At 32.0% G+C, this 11,351-nt stretch overlaps 1 protein-coding gene across 1 annotated transcript in view; it reads right to left on the bottom strand.

Moving 5' to 3' along the window:
- Window positions 1-11,351, bottom strand: part of LOC111636846 (eukaryotic translation initiation factor 3 subunit I-like) — an 80,667-nt gene that overhangs the window by 11,567 nt on the left and 57,749 nt on the right. The window contains exons 5-7 of the mRNA XM_023382233.1: window positions 9,469-9,593; window positions 9,265-9,375; window positions 5,177-5,266 (exon numbers count right to left, since the gene is read on the bottom strand). Coding sequence (XP_023238001.1) covers window positions 5,177-5,266; window positions 9,265-9,375; window positions 9,469-9,593 — 326 coding nt within the window. The remainder of the gene's footprint in view (window positions 1-5,176; window positions 5,267-9,264; window positions 9,376-9,468; window positions 9,594-11,351) is intronic.

The following is an 11,351-nucleotide window of genomic DNA, read 5'->3' as shown; positions in this document are numbered from 1 at the left end:
CAATGAACTCCTTCAAAAAATCTACAAATGGGGTAATGATTATAAATTGGTATTTAATCCATTAAAAACAAATGCAATTGTATTCAATACGCCAGGGCACAAAAATTTATATCTTAGACCGCCCCACATAAAAATGAATGATAAAACCATCAAAGTCAACAGGACCATCAAGTATCTTGGAGTTATATTAGATCACAGACTATGTTGGCAACAACATATTGAGTATATGGTCAAGCGTACAGGACTAATACTACAGTCTTTTGCCCAGGTTGCGAAAAAAGAATGGGGCCTGTCCTCGGGGGCGATGTCAATTATATATGATTGCATATATTTCCCAATCATTACCTATGCCTGTGGCACCTGGGGCTGGGTGACAAACAAAGTTCATATCAAACGAAAACTAATATCATCACAAAGAACTGCCTTACTTTTAATAACCAAGGCGTACTGTACTACCAGTAACACCAGCCTTCAAGCCATTGCCAGGAAACCTCCGCTGGACTTATCGATTAAACAAAAAATGAATCTACAAAGAGCTAAATGGGGAGAGACGATCGAACTCAATCATCAAAGAATTACACATAATGAAATTGAATGGCGTTTCCCATACTGTAATACTCACCATTATAATACAGCTGTGCATTATAAAGATAATGAAAATGGGATTGAAAATATCAAAGTGTTTACGGATGGATCAAAACACGATAACATGGTTGGATGCTTCTTTGTAGTTTACAAAAATGAAGAAGAAATATACCATAGAACCATCCGCTTAGATAACAACTGCACAGTTTTTCAAGCTGAACTGTGTGCAATTAAAATGGCCATTATTTGGATATGTAATTTACAGGATAAAGTTAATGCTAACATATGTACAGATTCTTTATCTGCTTTTAATATGATTAATAACACCAATTTACACCCCATTGCAGAAGAGATTCGTAGATTAATAAATCACTCAAATTCTAATATCACCATATCTTGGACACGAGCCCATCAAGGCACAATGGGAAATGAGAGGGCGGATACCTTGGCAAAGCAGGCAGCTGGGGATGTCTCATTACCAATAGAATATGATAAATACAGTATCAGCTCAATTAAAAGATTATTATGGGAAAACACCATCCAAATTTGGCAAAATGAGTGGAACCAAAAAAATACGCATATTACTTATGAATTTATACCAGATCTAAAAAAATTTTACTCTTTGGAATGGTTTTACCCGGACCATACTACAACCCAACTTATGACAAATCATGGCAAATTTGCTAGCTATCTAGCAAGATTTACAAACCGAAATGACAATCAATGCTCTACATGTCTTGCAATTGATGGTTCAAAGCATTATATCTATGATTGTATAAGATTTGAAAGGGAAAGGATAGAACTAATAAGTATACTAGAGAATAATGGAATCAAATGGCCGTGTAAACTATCTGATATCTTGACTAATGGGAGCACTTATAATGCTTTTGTCAGTCTTGCCAAACNCATTTCAACAAGTATAATCCTTTATTGACATCCTTCTTCAGTCATATTTGTAGTTTTCTTCAATGATTAAATATAAACAAAATTTATTTTAACCATCAACATCTTAGATTTTAATGCAAACTTTTTTATTGCTAATAAATACAGTAGAGCATCGATTATCCAACTCAATTAGGGACTGAGGTTGGTCGGATAACTAAAAAAACGGATAATGGAAAAATATGAAAAAATACATTATTAGTATATCCTGTGTAATTAGTATATCGCTATTAACCTACTTTGCGTTGAATTTTCATTGATGTTAAGCCTAACAAAAATTTTTTTAAAATAATAATCATTGCTATTGTATCGTTAAAAATTAGAAAATTAAGCCTCGTTTAAATACTGGCTAAAACACACAAAAATAATATTGAAGTAGCCAAGACAGCCAAATATTGTAGTGCCACATCACTAGCGGACATTTGAATTTGCTTACTAGAACACGGTCGGTTAACCGATGTGACGGTTGATCGGGGGTCAGATAATCGATGCTCTACTGTATAGCCAAAAGATTTTTTTCAAATACAGGTATCTCTTGATTAATGCAGTTAATTAATGCCTCAATGCTACTGTGTACATCAAAATCACATTAATCCATGGGTCGCCAAACTTTTTTGATCATTGACCCCCACCAAAAAGTGTGTGTTACAAGCAAAAAAAAAGCTCTTACTATTTTAATACATTTCTTTTAANCGACGGACATCAAGATTTCGTAAGATAATGTGAAATTTAAGAATACATGAGACGAACATTGCACGTCTGATTAGGCCAGGGGTCGCCAAACGTTTTTGATCGTCGACCCCCTACAACTTTTCGAAACCTCACATCGACCCCCACCAAAAAGTGTGTGTTACAAGCAAAAAAAAAGCTCTTACTATTTTAATACATTTCTTTTAATTTTACATTTTTTACATTTATTGTATATATAAGGGGCAGTCAAATGAAAATGAGACAGATAGGAAAAAGTAAGTAAACTGTTTATTATTTCAAAAGTAATAGCCATAAATGTTAATACATTCATCCCACTGTGAAAAAAGATGGTCAATGGCCTTCATGAAATAATCTTTGCGGTTGCCTATGGAACCATGATTATACCCAGGCATGCATCTCGTCGTCCAAAACAAATCGACGGCCACGAATGTCTTTCATCAGGGCTCTAAAAATATGAAATTAGTGGGGAAAGATTGAGACTGTATGGAGGATGTGTAAGGGCTTCCCAGTGAAACTTCTGCAGCATAGTCGAAACAACCTTGGCAACATGTGGGCAGGCATTATCCTGCAATGGAATGATGCCGTCCATCAACATTCCTGGGTGTTTGGACTTGATGGCATGCTTCAAGTTTTGCTGGAAAGCCTTTACACATCCTCCATACAGTCCCAATCTCTCCCCATGCAATTTCCATATTTTTGGAGCTCTGAAGAGAATTCGTGGCTGTTGATTTGCTTATGACAAAGAGGTGCACGCCTAGGTACAATCATGGTTCCATAGGCAACTGCAAACATTATTCCATGAAAACATTGACCATCTTGTCTCACAGTGGGATGAATGTATTAACAGTTATGGCTATTACTTTTGAAATAATAAACAGTTTACTTACTTTTTCCCATCTGTCTCATTTTCATCTGACTGCCCCTTATATGTTAATAATAATTTTTGTAACTGAAAATCAGTGAGACAGATAAAGCTTGATGATTTTTAGCAACATATGGTTGAAAATTTGTAACTTTTAGTCTTAAATCACCTCGAAGTTCCACATTCAACTTATTTCTTTGTTTGGTTAAGATGGAATTATCATGGCTGAAACCAGCTTCAACCATATACGAACTTCAAAATGCCAGAAAAAAGGATTTATCATATCACAAAGTTTTATGTATTTTTGTATTATATAAATATTTTGTCCAGAAATTGCTCAAATTTAAATTTTTAAAAAGCATTTTTGCTTAAAGGTCAGCTAATAATTCAATAAGTTCATCTTGCAAGTTTTATGTCAACACTGATCAATAGGATGACTATCATGCCAAAATACTGTATAATAAAATAAAATGGAGAAGACACTGAGGTCACTAAAGAAATTTAAGTTGAAACAGCAAATCCACAGCTGTTACATGTACGTTTTTTTATCGCAAGCACTTTCGATGAACTTATAGTCGTCGTCATTAGGCAAATACAGAGATTTACTGAAAAATTAAACGGAAATAATCCGATGTAGAATAGAACACGTAACATTTAAGTTGGAACTTTTGTCAAAGCTGTTGAGAACACGAAACAAATATTCAAATATATTCAAACACAAAACAAGCAGTAAGCTCTGTGATGTGCATGTTGGCGCATGCGCAGAACCAGGCTCACACTATACACACACTGTATTCACCTGATGACGACGACCTCAGTGTCTTCTCCATTTTATTTTATTATGATGCTAACATTTTCGATTTGAACGGAAAATGGCACCATAATTCATTCTGGGATATCAATATTTTCTAAATCTGCAAAATGCTGTACTATTAAATTCATTGAAACAATATTCAAAAACATAATAATATGTATAGTTATATTTGTAATTTTTAGTTTCAATTTTGGGATCGATATCGACCACTTTGGTGACCCCTGCATTAATCAAATAGTAGTACCTTGGTACTCATCCAAACAATCATGACCTGCTAGAACAAATTTTTGGTTAATAACAAATATAAATATTTTTATTTTTTCATCTGCAAAAAAGTTTCCTAGGATAAAAATGAATAGCTAATTTAAAAATAAAATGAAACCTTAGAGTTGCTTACCTTCAGACAAAATTACACTCAATCCAGTTCATTTCTCTCACTTAATGCATGTGGAACACAATCATCATGTCAGTGATACACGAGTTTTTCCAAGTTCATGAGTTGTTTGTCAATTTTTAACAAATTTCTTCCCAAAATTTCTCTTCAACATCTTTTGGGCACCCCATATATTTTGTATCCTTTGTTTGAAAATTTTCCAAACAAAACTTTTAAAACCACATTTGATTAGCCCTACATTTTGGAGCATCTTCCCCATACACACTAAGTATTTTTTGCTATTTGTACAGGATTATCCTTTACAAACAATATTCCTGGTATGCATTTTATCTGTAGATATTTCAATTTGATTTTATGTGAACAAAATGTGAAGTGAAAGTTTAAAATAAGCTTCTAAACAAAAAATATAATATTGCATTAGCAGTATTCAGTTATATGGCAATTATACTAGATATCTTTATCAGAAATTACCCTCGGCATGAAAACAGCAAATTCATGGCTGTTAAAGCTGCTTTAATTAAAATTTCTGTCATGTTTATAAAGGGACTGTCTTGACTAATTTTGTGCATTAATCAAATCCCACATTAAGCAAGAGATAAATGTAAATGTAATGCTTGACTACAGAACATTAAGTTTCAAAATTGCATTGAATTCTAAATAACTCCATTTTGTTTCAAAAGGATGGTCAAACATATTTACATACAGTAAGCATTCTCATTATTATTAAGTACAACTTACAAAATTTTGGTTTATTAAAATTTGCAAAAATTCACAAATCATAGAAAGTATTAATCTTTTATATAACTTTTAAAATCTGAATAAACAAGAATAAAATTTTACACAAATTGTAAAAGAAAGAAAAACTTACATGATCTCGAATGGGAGAAATTGCTGCAGAATTAACAGGACGTTCCGTTTTATAAACTTTCATTAATTCCATCGTGGCTGTATCAAATAACTATAAAAAAAATAGAGAAATTATGTTTTTTGTTTCATGATGATGTTGCCATTACATTCATTAAATATTGCTTAATTATATTTAATATTTAAATTGCTATAAAATATACAGTTTAATTTTTTCCCAAATGACAAAGTTCATTTTATTTTGAAACAGGTTAACATTTTAAAGTATAATTCAGTAAATCTCAAAAAAACTGGATTCTGTTTATTTAACAAAATTCTACACCTTATTTCTCCAGCACAGTTTTTATTTTCATATGCCCAAACAAACAACTTTCCTTTCAAACAGGGGTCAGCAACCTATGAAACACATGATGCTTTTTCAGAGGCACTCTGATTGAACAGAAATGTAGATAAAATTATATTTTAATTATTAATTACACATTTAAATGGAAACCATAGTTCAGTGTAGGCAGTGGTACAGTACATTAAAAACAAATCTCTTGCTTGTATATTTATATTACAATGCATGTATTTATGCTCTGTGTCACCACTGGTCTAATTTTGATGATATATATAACAAAATTGGTAGGATTATGTTGGTACCCATGGAATAACATTATAAGGTTTGGCACAACACTACTGAAAGATTGCCAATCCCTGCTTTAAAATTATAAAAATCTGAAATAAAATCTAAGCATTCACAAATTAAGTAACTATTACATTTACAGTCATTCAGATATTTCATCTTAGTGTGAAAATTTATGGACTGTCACAATATATGTAATTTTGTATTAAAAATACAGGGTTAGCAAGAAATAAGTTCCTACTTCAGAGAGCTCTGGAGTACGTTGTACTGCTCGAAATGAGACAAAATTTGGACTACAGATAATTCAAATGATGCGATTGGCATTTCTTAAATAAAAAAAAAGTACAAAAATCCATTGCTAGATAGTGCTGGAGCACATAGAAATATTGAATATGCAGCAATAAAACTGCTCAACATGTCCTCCTTCGTTTTGAACAATGTGCTCCAATTGTAAAACCATACTAAGACATCATTTTACAGATGCAAGGGTGATCAGCCGTTATTTTCCTACAACATTGCCTCCTTGCTTGCCAGATATCATCCCGTGCAACTTTTGGTTATGGAGTTTCCTGGAGGACAATGTTTATCGTAGAAGACTTGCATCTGTGCCAGATCTGAAAGACAGTATTCGGTGCCATGTTCTGGATATTCCAGCAGACTCACTGCATTAAGCTGTCTTAGTATGGTTTTGCAATTAGAGCACATTGTTCAAAATAAAGGAGGACGTATTGAGCAGTAGAACACACTCCAGAGCTCTCTGAAATGGAAAATTTATTTCTTGCTAACTCTGTATTTTTTTGCTAAATTGAATGTAACCCCAATAAAAGATTAAATTATTGATTTAAATATTCTAACGTATTAAAAGATTATAGACAGTTTTCAAAACAATGCTTTATTAAATTTAGTCAATGAAAGTTAAAAGGGTGATTACTAATTTAGTTTAAATATAATAGAAATCAAATCGAAGATATTTCAAATTACAGAATTTGTGAAATCATTTTCCATAATTGAAAGTACAAAAGCTATTTTAAAATAATTGAACCAAATAATATTTTTCTATTACTGGATATTTGCTTCCATTTTATTTTTATAACCACTTTTGTAATTTTTACATATCCAATTCTAGTATCAAAAATAACACACTGCCATTTGTGTAAGCAGTTTTGTTTTCAAAAAGAACTGCTTACATAAATGACATCAAGTTATCTGCTTTATAAAACGTTTTGACAAACATAAAAGAAAATGCTATTATTTTAGATGCTACATAAAAATGATTTCATAAAGAAAAGTTAAGAAAAATTTTTAAAAATACAACTAACGATTTACACAATTCATAAAAGAAAACTAAAAATAAAAGCATCTGCAATTGTTTGCTATTTTAAAACCCAATAAAAGAATCTTTTCTATTAGAACAACTTTCACTTAACTATAGTAACAACTCATAAAATAAGTTATAAATGCATTTAAACTCTTATAATAAAATTAACAATTTAAAATGAGAATGTTTTATTTATTAAGACAAGTAATAACTATATTTACTTTTAAAACCTTACTACATTAGTAAAATTTTAAAAACCTTAATTATTAACTAATTTTTTCTACATGCTATCAAATTTTCATTTGTATGTAACTATTTTGCTATTTTTCAGGTCTAGATAAATACAATATTTCAAAACTACAAAATAATAATTACACATGAACAGTTTATGCAACTGAAATAAAAATGATTCATTCTTCAATTTGTATTTTTATTATTTTCATTTTAAAATGTCAAAAACAATTTTATTGCAATATACACTGGCAGAAATGAAATCCCAACACCAAGAAAAAATTAGTTTAGAGAAATGAAATTCAGGCAAAGCATTTGTCTATGCAACATATTTATTTGATTGAATTTTTACGGTCACAGACTAAAGTATGTGCAAGATCAATTTCAAATGTGAAATGATGGTACAGTAATTGCCACAACTTTGAAGTGAAGTATGCAAATGTGCATGCATTGTGTTGTACAGATGCCATATGTCATTTTGTGAGATGGAGTTCTTTGCCTATTGAACTTGGTCAGTCAAATCAGCAACAGTTAATGCTAGTTGTGGGTGATACTGAATTTGTCTTCCAATAATGTCCCATGAAAAAGATCTGGTGATCTTGCAGGTCAAGGCAACATGTCGACACTCTGTAAAGCACGTTGGGTGACAGCAGTGGTATGAGGACGAGCGTTATCCTATTGGAAAATACCTCCTTGAATATTCCTCATGAATGGCAGTAGACCAGTTCAATCACCAGTCTGACATACAAATTTGCTGTCAAGGTGCTTGGGATAACAATGAGAGTGCTCTTGCTGTTCAATTCAGTAAATCTCAAAAAAACTGGAAATCGCTCCCCAGATCATAACTCCTGGTGTAGGTCCAGCGTATGTATGCTGCAGACAGCTTGGTTCCAAGTGCTCACCTGGCCTCCTCCTAACCAACATACGGCCATCACCAAGACAGAAATGGCTCTCATCTGAGAACACAACAGATCTCCACTCTGTCCTCCAATGACACCACTTGACACCACTGAAGTCACAAATGGCAGTGATTTGGAGTTAGCAGAATGAAAGTCACAGGGCATATGGCTCAAAGCTGTCCCTCAAGTAATCAATTTGTTACAGTTTGCTGGGTCACTCTGGTGCCAACAGAAGCTCTAATTTTTGCTGCAGATGCAGTACAATGTGTCACAGCCATGCGCTGAATACAGCAGTCTTTCCTCTCAGTATCGGCCCACCGTGTGCAGCCAAACCCAGGTCTTCTTGAGACAGCACCTTCCTGTGACTACAGCTGCCAACAATCATGCACAGTGAATACATTCCTGCCAAGTCTTTCTGCAATAGTGTGGAAAGAAAATCCACCTTCTCGTAGCCCTATTACACGGCCTCGTTCAAACTCAGTAAGCTGCTGATACTGCCTTCTTCGTCTCCTTAAAAGCATTCTTGACTCAAACCTTAACTCACAATGTTCAATCTGGACAATAAATAACACTCAACAAGTTTACATCCTGTATTTACAGCAAACATGATTTGCATGTTCATAGTGGCACTATTCACGTGTATTTGTCTAGTGCAAAATTTGAATAGTCATCATCTTTCAGATATGAAAACACACCTATCAAGTTTTGTTTATCTAGCACAACTCTTTCTTGGTGTTGGTATTTCATTTTCCACCAGTGTATATAAACAAGTAAACCTGTTACATTGAGACAAATATTGCAAAATAAATAAAACACATATTTTTTCTTTAAGAATTTATTTTAAAAACTCTTATAGGTACATATAGCTCATATAAGTAGATTCAAAATAGAAATAGACACTTGCTTGAAATACACTGCAGCAATGAATAGAATTTTCTTCCAGCTACTCCAACCAGGCACATATATTCTTTCAATTCATTTACATTTTATAAAAAAAAGTAAATAAAAAATGAACTAACCTTTGCCGTATGATCTTTAGAAGCTGTTATAAACATTGTCTGATCTTTATTATACTGAATGTCGTTAATTGTTCCCCTATGTTCGTACACAGATTTTATTTTACTTCGAGTCTAGAATTATTACAAATGTAAATTATTAATGTCTGTAATAAATGGAAATAATTATGCATTTAGCCATAAAAAAAATCTTAGCACCAAGCTTACTTTAATGTCCCACAGTGCCAGCTCTCCATCGTCATGACCCGTTATTAAAGTCTGGTCCAGAGGTCCCCAAAGAGCGCTCGTTACTTTAGGCCCGAGAATGTTAAAACTGGTAACACAATTATTTTCTAAAAGAAAAATAACCAATTCATAATATAATTATCAGCATTTATTATTTTTGTCATTTTTAAGATATGAAATAAGACATCTTCAAGAAGTTCTTAAATTAACTACTCAAAAAGTTATAATTTTAATTATTAAATTTTAAGTAGTTATAAAATTAATATTTATAGAATAGTAATAATACATATTTCTGATTTCAAAAAATAATGTTGAGATCCTGGCATAACCAAATAAATCCTTGTTTTCAATTCATTTTCAATTTTATACAAGAAAACTATTTAACATCAAGTTCAATGCTTTTGAAAATATTTATAACTCCTAAATTCATTATTACAGTAGAGCGTCGGTTATCCGAAAGAATTCCAGTCGAAAAATTTAAATTTTCGCTAGTGCTGTGGAGCTGCAATCTTTGGCTATGCCTTGGGCTACTCCAATATATTTTTTTGTTGGTGTGTGTGTTTTAGCTGGCAGCACTGGCTCTTTTGTGTGGTGTTTTTCTGAGGACTGTGTAGTGCTGAATCAAACATTTTTGATACTAGATTAACTTCTAAAATATAATTTTTTTTTGTTTTTATATTTTTCAATATATTTATTTTGTTTGTAAAAAATAAAGAAACAATTTTTAATGATACAATAGCCACTATTATTATTTTAAAAAGTTCATGTTAGGCTTAACATCAATGAAAATTCAACACAACGGAGGACACACAATGGAGAAAAATTTCAACATGGGATAGGTTAATATATTTTTTCGTACATAATCGGTTATCTGAAAAATAAGTTATTTGAACAACCTCAGTCCCCAATTGATTCGGATAAATGATGCTCTACTGTATTTATTTAATCTTTAATATTTTTAGAATGCCAATAAATCATTTGAGAAATATATCAGTTAGTTATTTAAATAAATTATTGAAATTAAAATTTGGACAATTGACAATTTTCTTTATTTTCAATCATTTAAAATTTCTAAACTTTTGAATTAAGTAGAAAAGCAAGGAGGTAATTTAATGGATGGATATAAGGCCTTGTAATCTAAGACAGTCATTAATTCCTCATCCTTTGAATTATTTATTTTGAAGTTTAAGTAAAGTTAAAGAAAACGAAAAATATGAATAATATCCAAAATATTGTGTATCTTGCTTAGCAAATTTGTATATAAGATTTAACAATTGGTGATTTACTCAGAATCATAGGTTATGATCATTGTGACAAGTATTTTTAACATCAGACAAAAAGTTTTACAAACAGAATTAGCATGATAAAAATCTTATACTTTCTAATTCCAATGATATATAATCTTATAATTGTTTTATTACATGATTTTACGAGGGTAGTCCCAGAAGTACGTGATCTAACACACAAAAAATTTGGTAAAACATATCTTTATTTTTCAACATAGTCTCCTTTTAGCTCGATACACTTTTTCCAGCAATGTACAATAGCTTCGATCCCCTGTTTATAGTGAGAACTGTCGAGCTTCTCAAAATAGCCATCAACCGCAGACTCCACCTCTTCATTGTTGGCAAATCTTTTATCACTAAGCCATATTTTTTTAAGTTTGGAAAGAGAAAATAATCCAAGGGGGCTAAATCTGGCAAATAGGGTGCGTGAGGAAGCAATCTGAACCTTAACTCATTGATTTTGGCCATCGCAATAACGGATGTGTGAACTGGTGCGTTGTCTTGATGAAACAACACTTTCTTTTTCACCAAATGTGGCCGTTTTTTCTTGATTTCATCACTCAAGCGCTGCAATAAGTT

The sequence above is a fragment of the Centruroides sculpturatus genome, unplaced genomic scaffold (assembly GCF_000671375.1).
Source record: "Centruroides sculpturatus isolate CEXI.00-Female unplaced genomic scaffold, Cexi_2.0 scaffold943, whole genome shotgun sequence".
Classification (NCBI taxonomy): domain Eukaryota; kingdom Metazoa; phylum Arthropoda; class Arachnida; order Scorpiones; family Buthidae; genus Centruroides; species Centruroides sculpturatus.
The sequence above is the reverse complement of the archived record's forward strand: the minus strand, read 5'-3'. Positions and strand labels throughout refer to the sequence as shown.